Source organism: Zeus faber, assembly GCF_960531495.2.
Source record: "Zeus faber genome assembly, chromosome: 11".
Lineage (NCBI taxonomy): Eukaryota > Metazoa > Chordata > Actinopteri > Zeiformes > Zeidae > Zeus > Zeus faber.
Window position 1 is genome coordinate 27,090,508 of NC_137205.1, and position 19,639 is coordinate 27,110,146.

General features: G+C 47.4%; 1 protein-coding gene across 1 annotated transcript in view; it reads right to left on the reverse strand.

Moving 5' to 3' along the window:
* The window catches only part of rnd2 (Rho family GTPase 2), a 30,004-nt gene extending 14,232 nt beyond the window's left edge, over window positions 1-15,772 (reverse strand). The window contains exons 1-2 of the mRNA XM_080009750.1: window positions 15,507-15,772; window positions 14,620-14,707 (exon numbers count right to left, since the gene is read on the reverse strand). Of these exons, the coding sequence (XP_079865876.1) occupies window positions 14,620-14,707; window positions 15,507-15,608 (190 nt within the window). The 5' untranslated portion in view covers window positions 15,609-15,772. The remainder of the gene's footprint in view (window positions 1-14,619; window positions 14,708-15,506) is intronic.
* Window positions 15,773-19,639: the final 3,867 nt, after the last annotated feature.

The window sequence follows — 19,639 nt, forward strand, 5'->3', positions numbered from 1 at the left end:
GGGACAGAGGGGGAGCCGTGGGGACAGAGCGTGGGAGCCGTCGGGGACAGGCTCTGAGCTGGGGGAACACGGCTGATAGACAGTGATGCTGCTCACCGCTGTTTATCTACTTCCTGTCCCCGGGGAGTTGAGGATGGAGTGAGACGTCTTTCTAATCCCCCCTTCCAGAGAGATAGACACACAGATTACCTCAGAAAGACAGAGAGAGAGAGAGAGAGAGAGGAGACGAGAGAGAGAGAGAGAGAGTGAGAGAGAGAGAGAGAGAGAGAGAGAGAGAGAGAGAGAGAGAGAGAGAGAGAGAGAGAGAGAGAGAGAGAGAGAGAGAGAGAGATATTTGCATTTCATCTTCTGATATTTGATGTCTCTCTTTGAGGCTCTGGGGGACGCTATGTTATATATTTTTGTCTAAAATGAACACCGTCACTGAGGGGACCAGACGCCGTCCTGGCTGCTCCGACGACACTATATTTATTACAAAGCTTATTTCTGCAAATCTATATTTAAAGTTCGTTGCATATCTCTGTAGAACCATCTAATTCGCATCAATCTTTTTATCTCTTGTATATATATATATATATATATAAATATATATTGTTTAGACTGTTGTATATACTTTATAGTATTTTCGGATCGGACACATTTCCTGTTCACTCTTAAAATGTGTTATTATTATTATTATGCCAGGGAGAGTTTGTCCGTTTGTCTCCGTGATAGTGCGTCTACACCCTGCAGCTGCTGCTGGCTGCACGTACAGATGCAGGGCGAAGCAGTCTGTGTTTCCTCCAGCGTCGCTGCCGCAACACAATGTTTAGACAGGATCCGGTAAATAACATTATTCAATAGGAAAAACGGCAAAAGCTGCTTGAGGGGCAGCAGATGTTCGGTGTTGCCGTTTTTTTGCTCGGGACCCCGGAGGGACCCTCGCTGACGGCGCCGCGTGGTTTTTACCAAGGGAGTCGCCGTCCGATAACCGTCATTCCGACGTTCAGGAGGACTTCGTCGGAGCAGGTTAAAAACCTCTTTTCCGAGAGGGACCGAGGGGCGATTTATTTATATAATGAAATTGTTAAAATCATCGAGAGGAATGAATGTCTCTAACTTGCGGACTCTTTGCGGCTCATCCCGGTAATAACGTTCATTGTGCTGCAAATCTGGTGTCGTGATTGGTCGTTTTGATCAAAATTAAAGATTTTTTGATATCGAGGCAGTTTTGTTGGGAGACCCAGAGATCCACATTCATTTGACAGCAGATTAATAATGACCGTCCATCTTTTCCCATATAACTCAGAGTGATGAGAGCTTTGGCTGTCCGGAGTGATAAATGGAGTCGAGTGGCTTCGAGGTGGAGGTGCCATCTGACCTTCTTGGACGGGTCACAGGCCTCCTCCATACGTCGTATTAAAGTCTGATACGAACCCAATCTTTAACATCTGACCTGAATTCAAAGGTCTTATGCAGCATCGTAATGAGATAAAGTAAAAAAAACAAAACAAACAGATGTGCTCTGTTGGTGAAAGACGGTGACACAAGTGAAAAGCTTAAAAATAAAGTGTTATAAATAAAGTTATCATCACTCCATCCACTCAAACGCTGTAAACACTGCGCTAAATAACGAGTTTCACGGTAGCGCGTTATTGGCACGGTGGCACAGTGCATTGCACTGCTGCCTCACAGCAAGAAGGTCCTGGGTTCGATTCCCGCCTGGGGCGCTGTTGGCACCGTGCTCTGGCGGGTTATCTTCCAAAACAGGAGCCTTTCTGTGTGGAGTTTGCATGTTCTCCCCGTGTTCACATGGGGTTTCCTCCACCTCACGTCAGTAAGGACCCCCACCAAAAACATGCACCCATCATCGTCTGACCAGCGATGGACACTTATCACCTGGTCCCCGGGCGCGTCCACGTATGCTGCCCACTGCTCCTGGCTGTGCCCCCGGAGGAAGGACAAGCCAGGATGGGTCAAATGCAGAGGAGCCATTTCACCGGCCACCATCAAGCATGTGCATGTGTGTGTGTGTGCAAGCATGTGTCGTGTGACAATTAAAGACTGTTTCTTCTTCTTCTTTCTTCTTCTTTTCTTTCAGCTCGCTTGGCTCCGTGTTTGGTTTGTCAGCGTTGCTATGGCAACCTCACATACTGTATGTCGCTGTGATCACATATGACTACCAAAGAGATGGAGGAGACTGAACACACACACACACACACACACACACACACACACACCATTATGCAGATTTGCATGATGTAAACATAATGGATAAAAGATTGGAATTCAGTTTTCGCCAAAGAACACCAACACCCTGTTATGTTTTTGTTTATGTCTGTGAGTGGAACTGTCCTGGAGATTTCATCATATGAATTTGTAGACAAATTCTTGCCGTGCGTAAAAAATTTAGTTGCCTGTAGAAAAACATCTTTTATAAATGTAATCATAACGCTGTCATCTGTTGACACAAAAACAATTTGAAAAAAAAAAAAAAAAAAGTGCAGACAGATGTTTTTTCTTATATATTTGGCTGCCAGCAGCTTGAAGTGACATAACGCTGAATCAGACTCACAGCCAAGTTTGTGATAGTTTATGTAGGTGGACAAAGTGAATGCTTAGCAAAAATGACAAAAAAATAAAATAAAATCTCTATCCACTCTACCTCTACCCCTCTCTTCCTCTTCTCTACCTCTAATCTACTGTACCTCGCCTCTACTCTGTCCCCCTCCACTCATCACCTAAGGTCGCTCTGCAGACCACCGGGACGAGACGACAGTGAGACCAACCACATCCTGTTTATAAATAAAGTCATCCATAAATGATGGGAGCGGCTGTGTGTGTGTGTGTGTGTGTGTGTGTGTGTGTGTGTGCGTGTGTGTGTGTGTGTGTGTGTGTGTTGCACATGCAGGTGGGGGTACGGAGGGGGCGAGACAACCCCTCATGCTTGGATGGGTCACAGACAGATGCTGAGAGGGGTTCTGTCCCCCTGGCGACGGGAGGAGGGAGGTCTTTTTAAGAGCAGGAGAGAGAGAGAGAGAGAGAGAGAGAGAGAGAGAGAGAGAGAGCAGATTGGTATAATGGCTACTGTATTATCTTTGAGCACGGCATTGGATTCCATGGCGTCACGCAGTGGATTCTGCAGCTCAGTGGAGACACAGACACAGACTCAGGGAAATTAAGAAAAACATCCCCATAAAAAGCTCCCAATGGGCGGAAGAGAAACAGCACGAGGGAACCTGCGGAGCTGGAGCTACTGAGATCACTACTCTGCCTCTACTCCACCTCTACTTCCACTCTGCCTCCCTCTGCTCTACTTCTGCAATAGCTCTACTATACCTCTATTACACCTCTACTCCACCTCCCTCTACTCTTCTTCTACTCCACCTCCCTCTACTCTAATTCTACTCCACCTCCCTCAACTCTTACTCCACCTCCCTCTACTCTACCTCTACTCCGCCTCCCTCTACTCTACTTCTCCTCTGCCTCCCTCTACTCTACTTCTACAATAGCTCTGCTACACCTCGACTGCCCTCTACTCCACCTCCCTCTAATCTACTTCTACTCCACCTCCCTCTAGTCTACTCCACCTCCCTCTACTATTCTTTTACTCTACGATATCTCAACTCCACCTCTACTATACCTCTACTGCCCTTTACTCCACCTCCCTCTACCCTACTTCTACGCTACTGCCCTCTACTCTACTACTACTACTACACCTCCTTCTACTAGTCTCTACTCTACCTCCCTCAGCTCTTCCTCAACCCTGTAAGGAACGGATGAGGGAATCAATCATTATCTTGACAGAAAGATATGATGTGATTTTTTCGATATTAAGACATAATGCTACGTCACGTGTTGTCCATTATTTGACGTTCCTCTGTTTCTCCATAGGCATCAATATGTGACATTGATTAATTAGACTCTGAAGGAACAGGCGAGATTTTGGGTCCCTCGGGTGTCGCTGTCAAACCTGATGAACAACAACAACACAACAGAAGTGGGGTGGGCTGAGGTCGGGTGGGGTCGGGTGGGGTGGGCTGGGGTTGGGTGGGGTTGGGTGGGGTCGGGTGGGGTGGGCTGGGGTTGGGTGGGGTTGGGTGGGGTGGGTTGGGGTGGGGTGTCAGGGCAGATGTGTGTTCCTCTTTGTGTACATCCTACTTCTGCTGCCGTTCCCAGCATTCAACGGGGTGAACTAATACCGCTGTCAGAGCGTGTTCTGCCACCTCCACACCCCGCCTTCTTACCCCAGGGGCTACACTGCCCGGGGCAGCTGCTGTGCTTCCCATTCCCATTGTGCCCTGAAGTGCCTCCGCCCTCAGACCTCCCACTCTCTCCCCCACCTCCACCACCACCGGCACCACCACCGCCCCCTCTCCGGTCAGCTGTGGTACAATGGAGGGGCCAGGGGGTCAAGGCCGTTGAAATTCCCATACACTGACCTGCTCCATCGCACCACACATACCAGTACGCATGGGTGCGCACACACGCGCGCAAACGCACACACACACACACACACACACACACACGCACGCACTTTCTGAATTCCTCCCTCCTTAACGACATCCAAACAGAACCCATATCTGTTCATCTTCTGCAGAGACATTGTCATTAGAGGAGACAGACAGAGAGGGACATTAACAATGGCTGCACATGGCGTCAGCTGAACTGGCCAATCACCACACACACCTCTCTGTTGGCGCACGGTGCATTGCACTGCTGCCTCACAGAAAGAAGGCGCTGGGCTTTGATTCCCGCCTGAGGTGCTGCTGGCGTCGTGCTCCGGTGTCATCTCCTGATTAGGGGCCTTTCTGTGTGGATTTTGCACGTTCCCCCAGCGCTCACATGGGGTTTCCTCCATGTAACAAATGTCAGGACCACATGCTTTGTGCACATGCATGCAAAAAGATCGTCACCTGACAAGTGATGGACGTTTGGGATTGGTCCCAGGGCCCATCGCTGTATGCTGCCCACTGCTCCTAGGTGCCCCCTGGAGAAGGCCACCATTTGTAGCGTGTGTGTGTGTGTGTGTGTGTGTGTGTGTGTGTGTGTGTGTGTGTGTGTGTGTGTGCGTGTGCGTGTGCGTGTTGGTGTGTAGGCGCCGCGTGATGAATAAAGAATCTTCCTCCTCTGTGTTCATGAGGTGGAGAGAATCCACCAATCCGGCTTTTCAGGTCCGAGCTTCCAATATAAATGGTGACACGCGCGACAGAACTTAAGACGCAGGCAACTTCCCCTCCAGAGCCACGGCAGTCTGGCCGCGTCCAGCGCAAACTCGAAGCTACCGCCCCGGGAGCGTCGGCGAGCAGGTGGGTCTCACCCCCGTTGTCACCATTTTCACTTCTGTTACACCGCCTCCCTGAAAAGAGGCCTTCATCCGAGACGTACACCGAGCCCTTCGGACCGTCCGCCACGGAGGCGACCGCACATCACAGACGCCGAGTTTGTCTTTCTTCAACGGCGCACACAGAAGACGGGGAGGGTTTGCGCAAAGTCTGACGACGGAGGAAGGCGAAGCATCTTACGCCTCGCTCCCCTTCTGATGTCCCGAATAAAGCCTCCCCGCTCTGGTGGGCCGGCGCTGTCTCAGAGTCTGTCACAGTCAAAAGCTCTGAAGGCTATTAACATAATACACGACGGCCTTGTAATACTGGCCACTGAACGTTGCGTCTCCTAATAGCGAATTGTTTCGACTATTAAGGGAATGAGAGGCTCACTGCTCGGCGGCGCGCGTCAGTGCTCGGCCCTGGACGGGGCGTTTAAGCAGATTACACGCCCCTGCCTGGTTCCCGGCAGTAATCTGACAGCGTACAGCGGGGCGATCCAGGCCGGGGATGTAGAGAGACGGAGGCTTTGGAGCGGCTCGCAGCTCCACCCGCCTTCCGGAGATAAGACCTCACAGGGATGGCGACGTTAAAAGACGAATTCATCATCGTGAGCGTCGCGGCGGGGGGCTAAGTCTAAGCGTGGGGACTAATTTTGAGGAAGTCTTAGAATGGAGTCCTGGACGCTTTGGACCCACGTGCAGACGAACAGCAGCGTTAGTCTGGGCGTGTGCGTGGACGCTGCATGAATGCATGTCTGCAGGCGTCTACTGTGGCTCCAGGCGGGTTTTCTTGGAGTTCAGTGCAGCGTTGGTGTTCCCGTCGGGGCTTCCACAGCCCACGCTCCACCAGGACGGCAGGTCAACCAACGCAGGTCCGTGTCTCAGTTCCAGCACAGAGGGAGAACACTGTTCCTAAGCGAGCGCTGCCGGCAGCCCATAGTACTGTCAGTAAGAAGTCAAGGCCCCGACAGTAACGGTTTCCCAGTTGCCCCAGGAAACCAGATTTGGGTCACCTTAAGCACGGTACACCTCTGTATGTTTGGATACTTTGGCCAGTGAAACCGGGTTATCCTGGTGCATCGATTTACTCCGTCAAAAATGGTGAAACAATATAAGAATATTGAAATTTGGATTCTAAAATATGGGATCATTATCGCTCAATTCAATTTGATTAAATTCTTCATTTAAAATTTGGCAACCGTTTTGTCAGTCTTGGCAACCAGCAGCTGATGCATGGTTTCTCACTTGGCAACCACTTCTAACAGTTGGTGCCGGGCCCTGAACTTAATCTAAATTTGAAAAAAAAATAAAAAAAATGTTTAAGTGTTAAGGCTGTCTCAAAAATGTTCCATACCTCTCTCACTCACAGTTACTAAGAAATGTTGATGGTGTAAATTTAATTTGTGATTTTTTTATATATACATATATATATATATATATATATATATATATATATATATATATATATATATATATATATATATAATTTTTTTTTTTTCTCAAATTCACCCATGTGCTCACGATTGGTGAATTCCACAAAGGCAGCGGTTCATTTAAACAGAAAAACATACATGGATCAAGGTGCCCAAAAATCAAAAAGACTGTTTACTCTTTAATAAAAAAAACAGGCTTGTTAACGCCGCCGGGGAAAAAACAATGGGGAACGTCTTGGAAAAAGAGCCCAATCAGTACAGACTAAAAATCGAAGCGTGGTTGGCAGCCACAGACGCCTTTAAGGCTCGACGTATGAAAAACAAACAGCATGGAACAAAATGTCATCAAGGAGGACAAGGGAGCGATGGGAGTCAGGGAGGAGAGATGAAGCTCTTTGATCACCAGGGTGTCCTCTCCTCTGCTCCGGGTTTTTTCCTGCTTCTCGTTTGTTTCTTCGTCGTCTCTGGTTCTCAGAGACAAATATGGACACATGGTGATTTTCGCCCTGAGCCGGTTTAACCCCCTTGTAACGTAATAAGCCTCTGGGTCCCGCGGAGGGAGATCCGCGGCGTCGGCCCGCACAAAACAAGCCCTTCATATCCCAAGCTTCTGGAAAACCCACAAATGAGTCGTTCCTGGGCCTGGTCACATGGAAGAATAGAAAACAGGAAATGCAGCAAATGGAAAAAATAACATTACATTACTGCACATGACGTGTTTTTTTACAATAAGTACATGTAGCATCAAACCAACCGTGTATCACAGTTACAGCTAAACCTGCTATAGGAATAAATAGCATTAGTAGAGTTAGGGGGTTATTTTTGTTTTTTTAGTAAAGGTGGATGGAGATCCTTACGCGATATAGAAAGAGAAGAGTAAAGGGAATTGACATATGGAATTCAAAATAGTGATGACATGTCTTCTAATATATATTTACATTATATGATCTTTATGCACAGGACTGTACATAAACTGTTTATCCTTTGGCCTTTTTGAATGGATGGTATTGTGAGGTATTATTTGACTTTTTATTTTCTGTTTTCTATGTACCATTGGTTGTAGTTTTTTTTTTTTATATATATCAAACCACGTGCCATTGGAATGGACCAAACAAATTACTTTGAATTGTTAACCCTATATATTTTTTTAGGTGTTCTCAACTTGAAATTGGGAAATTAAGAGGCACATTTTCAGTTGAGAAAACCTTGAATATGTTCAGGTTTAACAAATGAAAAAGCAATTTATTTAAAGTTTATCCATAGCCTTCCAATCCGATGATTTGGACCAGAACCGTACGCTTTCCTTCTGGGAGCGGCTAAAAACTCTGCTATAATGAAAGGAAATGAAATGAAAAGACGCTTCCCGAGCGCTGCAAGGTTATTTACTCTTTCCTGCAGAAGCCTCTGAAGTCTGTCTGAGATAAAACTGTATATAAAAAAGAAAGAATAACAAGACCTGTCAAATAATGAGATCTTCTTTGTTCTTTGTGGTCTAACACAGTGTTTTTTCAACCGCTGGTGTGTCATGAGCTTGTCGGGTGTGCCGCGGAAATTCTATCAAATTCCGCGTCGAAAAAAAGCGAACGATGGAAATGAGCTTTTGCGTTGCAAGGTCAAAACTGCCAGGCCGCACTCACTCGGGCGGATTCATCGGCTCCAGCCGGAAACAGCGGCTCCGCGTTCATGAGGGACGAGTCCCACTCGGAAAGTGACGCCAAACCCGTTTGTTCCGTTTTCCGACCCTTTTGCACGTTCGATTGGGTCGGTTTAGCGCGCTGCGAGCGAGCGAGCAAGGGAGGGATCGAGGGAGGAGTCCCAGCGAGCGATAAAGTCTGTGAGTTTAAGATCCACTCGCTCGCCCCGCTCTCTTGTCGGAGTGGCTCGAGTCGTTTAAAAGATGTGTTGCCGAAACCGCTTGAGAGTCTTGCATGGCAACGAGTGTGCCGTAATAATAAGCACCCTCTTTTAGCGGGACAACGCGACGGCCCGTGGGATCATTTCATCGTAAAAAAAAAAAGCGTGCTGTGGCGGGAAAAAAGGTCGGGAAACACTGGCTTAAGAATCTCTTTTTACTTTCATTTTTGTTGTTATTGTCAAATAACAGGCGTCTGGCAGGCCCGCCGCTGCCCGTCTGATTCCTAATATGTCGGAGCGCAACCGCCTGTAATCCCTGGGATTATCAGGTGCGGGTGGCCAGCGAGGCTGTCGGCTCATCCCCGACCTGGGGCTGAGAGGGAGGGGAATATATCCCCCACCGCCCCCGTCGTACATCACAGCGGCGCTTACGTGCGGCGCGCTCACCCGTCCACAAATACCCTCGCACGCATTCCGATACCGTCTCTGGAGATTTCAGACTGGGCACAAAGGGGTGGGTTTATTCTGAGCCGCTGCCCAAACACAACATGGCAGCGGCTCCATTCCTCATCGCACTGGCTTTCAAACCCAGATATTAGACGCCACCCTCCTTTTTTCTTAAACTTTTGAAGTCCTTCCTTTTGGCGGAGTGTAAGGTACATTTTAAGCCCTTTCAACCTCAGGAGACCTTCCCAAAAAGGGACCTGGATTGAAGAAAAAAAATCTATAATAATCATATCCAGTATGTTCATTATCATATAAATCATGATTCATAAGTGAATGTATAATGTCAGTCTGATTTTTTTTTAACATGATTGAGACATTACATAAAGGGAGAAAAAGAATGTATAAAAATCTGAATTTTGTTATCAATTTTGTTGAAACGGTCTCTGCCCTCCGTGACTCTATAATGTATTCTCAGATATGTAGGGGTAGTAGACATGGTGGCGGGTCGTGCGCGTGTTAATCTTTCAAAACAGACGTGAAGAAGGTTCGGGAAGGTACGCGCAGCGATGAAAGCGAGTGAAGGGGTGAGGCAGAGGTCAGGAAAACCTCCACAGGCTCAGTCGCCGACACCCCGGCGGAGCCGCGGGATCCTGCTTTGCATGATCCAAACGGCTTTCCCCCGGGCACCTGTCCCCTCCGGCGGCTCAAACAAACATCCAACGTCTCACACACTTTCATCCGCCCCCGAGCCCCCCACCCTTCGGCAAAGCCTCCTACGCCGGCCACGCCAAATCAAACTCCCTTGCACGTGCAAATTTACTCCCCAAATCATTTAAATCCAGATCCTGATTCTCTGCGGGAGGCTTTTTTTTTTTTTTTTGGTGTGCAAATGCAAAAACCCGTTGCAAACATTACCTCAAACTATGTGGTCGTACTAATGTCAAAAAGGGCAAACACACAGCTTTTAACTACGTATTTATACATATATTTCAATTTCGGTTGGGAAGTCACTCATCGCCTCGACATTGTTTGATTTTTGAACAAATATTTTTGTTACGGATCAGAATAAAGGCAAAAAAAAGAGAGAGAAAACAGACGAAATGCAGAAGCCAGAAAATATTCTCCAAAAGATCTGATCGATTATGATCAGAGGGATCGCACATCAGACCAGCCATAGCTGTGTGTGTGTATGTGCGTGTGTGTGTGTGTGTGTGTGTGTGTGTGTGTGTGTGTGTGTGTGTGTGTGTGTGTGTGTGTGTGTGTGTGTGACATGCAAGCGAGTGAAAGCAGGTTATTAAATCTCCATGTTGTGGCTGTAACTTCACCCGCTCTCCATTAAAGATTAATCAAGAGGATAACAGCGAGGAATGGACGACCCTCATGTTTATACAGAGCTCTGGAATGTCAAAAAGTGTGCGTGTGCCTGTGTGTGTATCTGTGTGTATCTGTGTGTGTATGTATGTGTGTGTGTGTGTGTGTGTGTGTGTGTGTGTGTGTGTGTGTGTGTGTGTGTGTGCGTGTGTGTGTGTGTGTGTGTGAGAGAGAGAGAGCGGAAAGAGGAGAAAGTGATTTCAAGAAAGCTGAGTGATATAACTTGTTTTCGTCGTCTCCTGTCATATCATCCCTCGCATCAAAAGTCGATCAAACCCGGAGCCACAGGAGCCGCCCGTCCTGCCGCGCGGAACGGACCCCGAAAAGAAAAAGAAAAAAAAAAAAAAAAAAAGGACGCCCTGCGCTGGGGGAGGACAGAAGGGAAAGAAGGCGGGAATGAGAGACGGAGTGACGGAGAGAAAGAGAGCTCTGTGGCGTGGCTCCAGGGGACGTAATTTCATTTAAGAATGAAATATCTCAAAGCATGCTCCACCCTGACTTTACTGCTGCGTGACCCTTCCCGCGGCCATGACGGCGTGGTGCGTTCTGGGAAGCAGCTCGTCGGGCGGCGGGGTAACACCGTAGGGACGCCAACGTGGTACGCGCGGTTTATGCTTCAAACTTTGGGGAAGGGACACACCGGGAAACACTTCCCTTAACATACCGTACAGCGAGGACATGCCGGGTGTCTGAATCTGCACCATTTCAATATTAAAGTGGTGATACGTGAGACTATTTTGTTCAAAAGAAATCCCATATTTCATTTTGTCACATATTTATTTAGCTGCCCGGCACTTCATGAGAAACCGATTTCATGTATTTGCGTTATGTAGACGCTGCTCTGCCTGCCATCCCCACTGTTGGGTGGCGGGGTCTGAGAAGTGAAAGGCCACCGCCTGCCTTTCTGCGGTCAGTAAACTGTTGATACGGATGAACATTTCTAAAAAATAAAAAACCAGCACACTCGGGTTAAAAGTATTCGCCGTTTCAAATGGAGTTCTGGGACTCCCAAACGCAGACGATCTTACAAATGGATTTCCACTTTAAGTGCAGGAGAACTTTGCGGGTTATGAGGGAGGGAGGAGGCGGAGGGACATGACGTTTCACCGATTTTTTTTTTTTCCAAAAATTGTCAAAAAAAAAAAAGCAAGAAAATGTAAGCGAACAGAAAGTAAATGGAGCGCTGACTAAATCACTACGGCAGCAGAGCTCCCACTCCAAAAACCCCGCCTCCAACCGAGAGAGACCCAGCGTCAGTGGACCGACCGGTGGTCGTGTTTGACTTATTTTTGTTTGGGGGACGCTTGTCATCCAGCACAGCTGTAGTTATAGAGTGGAGTCACATGAAATGCTGCAACAACACTGTTCAAACCATCTGAACTCACTCTCTCCCTCTGACACACACGCACGCACACGCACACACACGCACACACACACACACACACACACACACACACACACACACACACACACACACACACACACACACACTCATTTGAATCTCATTCAATCGGTTTTCTAATTGACTTAATTCTCCAGATGGTGCGAGGCTGAATGCAGGGCAGCATACAAAGCAGAGCTGAATGCGTGTCCCCCCCCCCCCCCCCTGCCGGGCCCGTGGAGCCATCAGGCTTCCATTTCTGTTCACGCTTTTTAAGGAGGTAGAATAACCGTCCTGCTCATTTATGTCCACAACGCAAACGCAAACAAACAAACACGCACGCACGCACACTGACACACACACACACACACACACACTGACACACACACTGACACACACACACACACACACACACCCTTTACGTTCCTTAATAATGACCTGAATAGCATCAGTGCCCCCAACGCCCCTGTCCCCGGATGGACGACACCTTGTTTAACGACAGCAAATAAATGACCCTAAACTAATCAGAGGTCTAGAGCTGGGTGCGTCATTATGTTTTAAAGGTGTTATATAAATAAATATATATGTGTGTGTGTATATATATATATATATATATATATATGTATATATATATATATATATATATATATATATATATATATATGTATATATATCGTCCGTCTCTTCGGGGGAGGTATTAAAAATCTGAGACATCCGTTTCGCCACAAGTCTCAAGGTGATCGATAACGCCTGGTGAAGCCGTTTAGCGCCCGGCAGGGAAGACATCAGCAGCAGCTGAGTATCTACGAGGAGGTTCACAGCAATTGACAGTTTGGTTTTTGTGATGCGGGATGGAGCCGGAGCCCAAACTGAGAGAGTTACGGCGGAGGGACGGGGAGGGTCTACGTGGGAAACGCTCGAAAAAAAAAAAAAAGAAGCCTCTTGACTGGGATCAAAGCTGTTTCCATCGCGACACCGAAGCGGATCCACTTCCTGGTGTTAGGTGAGATACGAACATCTGTGTTTGCCGTGAATCAGTGAACAGTAGCTATGAACACACACACAGACACACACACACACACACACACGCACGCAGACACACACACACACGCAGACACACAGACGCGCGCGCACGCACGCACAAACACACCCATGCAAACGCACACACACACATATATACACACATGCACACACATCCACGTATGCACGCGCACACACACACACACACACATGCACGCGTGGCTAACAAACACACCCAGGGGGCTGCGTACACAGTGACATCACGTTTCCGTTGGGGTGGGGGAGAGAGGAGGAAAAAAGGCTCTTTCTGCCAGAGGCGCTTTATCACTTTAAGGAGCTTAATTAGGGGGGAGATAAGAGATAAGGGAGCTGGAGAGACCCCGACCCCTGACTGACAGGACCCCAGTGGATCCTACTCTGAAAGGTCACCGGGCGTTCCAAGAAATAAGCAAAGACTAAAAGGAAAACAAAAAAACACAAACCTGCATTTTTCTACGGCAGAACGGCACAGGGTTCACATAGACCATGTTTTAAGGACCTTCAATGGCCGTTTCCAGCACTTATTACCCGTTCCCCGCACAAAAGTAGACCTTAGACGGTCTGCTCAAGTGGTTCTCAACCTGGGGCCCCCCTGGGACCCACCCAGGGGGCCCCTTCAAAAATGGTTGACGGTTAAACTTTGCGCGGCGTGGTAAGTGCTTGAAAAACTGATTTATCCCCTTCCCCCGCATACAGGTCTGATTTGCCAGGCATTCAAGGACTTCGGGTTCACGTCAAGGCCCCGATTGGGACACTATTCAAGCATCAAGGAGACACTTTTTTTTTAATTTATTTATTTCATTTTGTTTAGGTTTGGGAGTCATTCGGGACGACGGAGGGAGTCGCCCCCTGCGGGGAGGGAGTCGCCCCCTGCGGGGAGGGAGTCGCCCCCTGCGGGGAGGGAGTCGCCCCCTGCGGGGAGCTCTCCGCTCTCTCGTCTTCACGTCCGTCCACCGACGGCGACTTCCGAAAAACTCAGAGCGGCAACGCACCCCGAACAACAGCGGGCATGGAGTAAAAAACAAACAGCAACGATGGACGTCGTGCCAGCGGAGAACGTCATGGCCGCCGCCTGGAAACCCAGAGCTCCTTTCCCAGGGAAGACTTGCCCTCGGGGGAACAATTGGGCGTTATCTTTAACTTGCCTTCAAAACACGCCCACATGACCGCCGTGCAGCGTAAATAAAAAAAATAAAAAAACAACGACGAAAGACACGGGCTGCCACCGCCGCTGCTGCCGCCGCTGACCGGACCGCGGCTGTTTTCTCTTCCCGACAAGTCAATCACAACAAACACCACTGGGATGTTTCCTATTTCCCTCCTCTTTCCCAACGTCCCCGGCTCGCCTGACCACAAGCCGGGCCATGGGAACTGCCCTCACACGCAGTAAAACACATACATCACAGGGTGGAATGCACGCACGCACGCACACACACACACACACACACACACACACACACACACACAGGCGCACACGCGTAACCACGCTAACGCACGCGCACAGTGCGGCGGCTCTGAGGTTTCCGGTAAAGAGTGCCATCGCAAAAAATAACAGTCGGCCGAGTCAAGAGACCTCCATCACACGTCGGGAAAAAAAGGTCAAAGCTGTTCATCAGAGGGATGACACGGCTGGAAAGTTTTGGGAGGCGCGGCGGGTCAGGGTCGCTCGGCGCGGCGACGCGGCATCAGAAACGATTTAACGTCACGTCCGTCAGTCTCCGAGCCGCGGGGGGGGACGGGGGACGCGGGGGGGCGCTGGGTCGTCTTACCTGAGGTGTCCCACATGTTCAGCTCTATCCGCTGCTTTTCGATCTCAAAGCTGGCCGTGTAGTTCTCAAAGACCGTGGGCACGTAGTTCTGGAAAAGCCAAGAGACATTTCAGGCACTCGGCGGCTCCATTCACAGACTTCGCTGTCAATGATTACTTCCGCCGCTCCCCTTTAATTTGATCCCTTTTCCTATTTTATCCCTTTAATCCCTTATTACTCGAATACATTTCTTTCAGGCAATAAGAATAAGAATAATTTACGTTTCTCTATTGTATAGTTGAAATCTACACTGTGAATTTTTCCAGCTGTTAATTCATTGTTTTTTTTTATTTTGTACGCATGTATTTTTTTAATTTAGTGTATTATACTCTCATTATACTCTCACTTCTGTGCTCACTTCATGTTCCCCACAGAGCTGCTGTAACATCCGAATTTGCCCCCTTGGGAGATAAATAAAGTACTATCTTAACTATTCAACAATAGTAATAATAGTAATAGTAATAATAATAATAATAATAATAATAATAATAATAACCTTTGTCACTATTCACTTTTCATGCACAAAATGCAAATAAAGGTGTTTTACATTAATGAAGACAGTCAAATAATAATAATCATAATAATAATATCAATAATAATAATAATAATATCAATAATAATAAGCTTTGTCTAACACTTTTCATGCACGACATGCAAATAAAGGTGCTTCACATTAATGGGAGGCAGGAGGCATAATAACCATACTAATAATATCAATTAAAAGTTAAATCCAAATATCCAGTTGGTATTTTGACATGTGAGCCAGACACAAACTCTCTTATTGACCCCGCTCGGACGCACTGAACACCCTCTTAAGCCACCGACAGCAGCCTGACAGGGGTCCCTACCTCCGGGTAACAGTCCTTGGCGAAAACGTGCAGCAGCGCCGTCTTCCCACACTGCGTGTCCCCCACCACCACGATCTTGCACCGGCTGCCCTGGCCGTCCATCCTCGGGCGACGTCGGGTCCGCTCACAGTGTTTTATTTTCCCGCGCGGGACGGGGCAGCGGCGGGATGGGCCCGGGACCGGTCTAATGATGGAGGGGACCCCCCACGGGAAGGTGCGCTGCTCGCAGTGCGCCTCATCCAGCCCGGTCCACACTCTCGCCCCGACTCCGCTCCACTTCCCACGGACGCACGCACCGCCCGAGTCACGGCGGAGCTCCGTGGACCCTGGCGCTCTGACTGGCCACGCCCCCCCCCCCCCCCCCCGCACAGCTGGGGTCAGGGCGTATGTGACGGGGTGGGGGATTATACTTACAGATATTTTCGGGGTGTCTTTTCCAGTAATATTATTGTCACCCCTTCGTTATACCGCGTATATACTGTATATTTGCTCGAAGATTTTTTATTTTTTTATTTACACTACAGTACTTATTTTACTTTCTCTTTTTTTTTTGCTATTTGTCTATCTTGCCTTTTTTTTCTTAAATACGACAAAATAAATAAAAGTAAAATAAATTGAAATTAGAAAAAACGATGGATATTTGTTTAGTGTATTTAATATTTTTCATATTTTGATATACACCATTTATAATAAAATAATTGATAAATGTACTTATTATGTTTCTTATTTTCTCCTCTTTAAAAAGGCCCATCAATTCCAATTTTTTTGTGCCTCCGTGCAGCCCGATCAGACTGCAGAGACCCTCTGCAAGTGTCCCGAAGTAGAATAAACTCATGAAATGAAATTTAAAAAAAAATAAGAAAACCAAAACAAACCAAAAGCACAGGAGATGTTGATAAGCAGAAAAAGCAGTGACACTACACTGCCTTATCTGTCCAAGGAGGAAATTACCCCAAACCCCTCGAGGAGCTTTGGGAAGCACATTTCAGGACTTTCTAAATAAAATTAAAAAGTTGCCCACGAAGTTTAATATCTTCACAGTTATTTATGACTAGACCTGTATCTTAATATACTGGCCATGATATATTCTGATAACCCAAAATATGTATATTTGTTCGAAGACATGCAAAGTTGCAATGATTATATAGTTCTTGATAATGGAAATATCTTATAAATAACTGCAGTACTAATTTACATGTCAATATAATATGCTGTGCAAATAATATTCTGCACTATAATAATACCTGGACGGTGCAGGTGAATTTGGACTGTAATTGTTGTTCTATCTGCTCACCAACACTGCCCCCTGCTGGCCGCAAGCGGCACTGCCTGGAACAGGTCACCGACTTTCCGCATCATCTGTCATCAACTGGCTTGGAAAGCAGAATGGGAGTCCAAGGAGGTCCCAAACAAGCATCTGGTGTCAGACCCCAATCAACAGGTCCCTGGCACCAACCTCCCAAGGAGACAATGGTCTACGCTCAATCGCTTCAGGACTGGACATGGCCCGTGCTTGGCCAGCCTTCACAAATGGGGCAGTAGCTCCACTCCACTGTGTGCTTGTGTAGAGGAGCAAACCATGGAACACATCATAGAAGTTTGCCCTCTTCAAAAACTGAAAGGAGGATTAGTCACCCTCCATACAGCAGACCAGGAGGCAACTGCTTGGCTTAGGGACTTTGCATTCGCTAAATAAATAAATAACGGTTTGGACTCTGTGATGGACTTCGATGAGTCGTACACTTCAGTGATACGTTTGGGATTTAAATTTAAATTACCGTGAGTTTTTTTCCTCTTTTTTCCAACCCCCTTGTTTGTGAATATCTCCATCTCGTATTTGTAGGATGCTATTAAAGGCTTGAGCGGCCGGTATTGTACCCGGGCTGCCAGGCGTAGTAATGTTTTCACCCCAAGCAGAACATGTACTGTAAAAAACTATATAACTCTAAGAGTATCATGGGAAACAAATAATACAGTAGTGACAGCACACCGCAGCAATGGCGGCGCGGCTACTTCCGGCCAACAACATCGTCGTGGCGATACGTAAACGTCGCCGTCATATTGGAACGGACACGACTTGCCTGTAAACAAGCACAGGGAAACGAGGGAGCCGCGGTTTTATTGGATAAAAATCACTTTGACATTTACATTTCTCAACCGATTTCGATGAGTTCTAATTATATTCAGGGGTTTATGATCCACGTGGAGTAGAAAAAAGTTTTGTTTTTTTAAATTTACTACTACTTCTATGACTACTACTACTACTGCTACTACTACTACTACTCCTACTACTTGTATTTGTTTAAAGGCCAGATTTGCCAGGTCCATTATGGCGGCAACGCCAGCTAAGAGGCGTCTATGTACGCCGATCAGCCATAACATTACAAACGCCACTAATAACTACTAATATTGTGTAGCTCCCCCACTGAGCTGGTCCTTTAAGTCCTGGAAGTTGCGAGATGGGCCTCCCGTGGATTGGGCTTGTTGTTCCAGCACATCCCACAGATGCTCCATCGGATCGAGATCTGGGGAATTTGGAGGCCAAGTCAACTCACCTGAGTGAACTCACCTTGAACCATTCCTGAGCAATTTCTGCAGTGTGGCGCATTATCCTGCTGAAAGAGGCCACTGCCATCAGGGAACACCGTTGCCATGAAGGGGTGAACTTGGTCTGCAACAATGTTTAGGTAGGTGGTACCTGTGGAAGTAACATCCACATGAATGCCAGCATCCAAGGTTTCCCAGCAGAACATTGCCCGGAGCATCACACTGCCTCCGCTGGCTTGTCTTCTTCCGATAGCGCATCCTGGTGCCATCTCTTCTCCAGGTACACGATGCACACACACCATCCACATGATGTAGAAGAAAACGTGATTCATCAGACCAGGCCACCTTCTTCCATTGCTCCACGGGCCAGTTCTGATGCTCACATGCCCATTATAGGCACTTTTGGCAGTAGACAGGGGTCAGCATAGCCACTCTGACCGGTCTGCGGCTATGCAGTCCCATGCGCAGCAAGCTGTGAAGCACTGTGTGTTGTGACAGACAGGTTAGACTTCACTCCTCACGCACATCAATGAGCATTGGGCGTCCATGACCCTGTCGCTGGTTCACCGGTTGTCCTTCCTTGGACACTTTTGGTAGGTACTAACTACTGCAGACCAGGAACATCCCACAAGACCTGTGGTTTTGGAGATGCTCTGACCCAGTCATCTAGCATCACAATGTGGTCCTTGTAAAAGTGGCTCAGATCCTTACGCTTGTCCATTTTTCCTGCTTCAACACATCAACATCAAGAACTGAGTGTTCACTTGCTGCCTCATATATCCCAGCCCTTGACAGTAGGGCTGCAGGAACTAAATTAGAATATAATTTGAATATTAAAAAAATATATCACTATTCAAATGCTGGAATTGCCATTCGATTGTGTATTTATTTTTATAAATAAATAATTGATTATACATTTTTTGGCTCGTGTCAGCGAATAAAATTCATGTGTGATGAGCAGCAAAGTTCAATATAATTTCATCCAGTTTGTTGCACAGCGAACACACATTAAAGAGAAATAATCCTGTAATCTGCTCCCCCGGCGTTTCACTGTGTGTACAAGGGAGAGTGCACCTTTTTGGAGAAAATATCGGTCTGGTCGGAGCTGCGGAGATGCACAACGTGCGTAACGCCCGCCCCCCAGCACTAAATTCAGGCACTAAAAATTTGAATATATTTGAATATTAAAAATAATAACGCAAACAAATTTGATGTGATTATCGAGGAATATCCGCAGCCCTGCTTGACAGATGCCATTGGAACGAGGTGATCAATGTGATTCACTTCACCTGTCGGTGGTTTTAATGGTGCGGCTGATCGGTGTATGTACAGGGCCTTTACACTCAACAGCCCTGTTCCCTCGGCGTTCTCATCTAGGAAGGGGAAAGCCTGGAACGACCAATGGTCTATTAGTTCAAACTGCCAGGAAAGAGCAACTCGTAGATGATTCCGACAATATGGTTCTTAAACAAAGCCGTTGTATCCTGGCATCCCGGCCGTCCATTCTGCAACGTTCCGCAATCGCCCGCTGGGGGGATAATAAAGCATCCATCCATCTCTTCATATTGCAATGCCCCTTTGTCTGT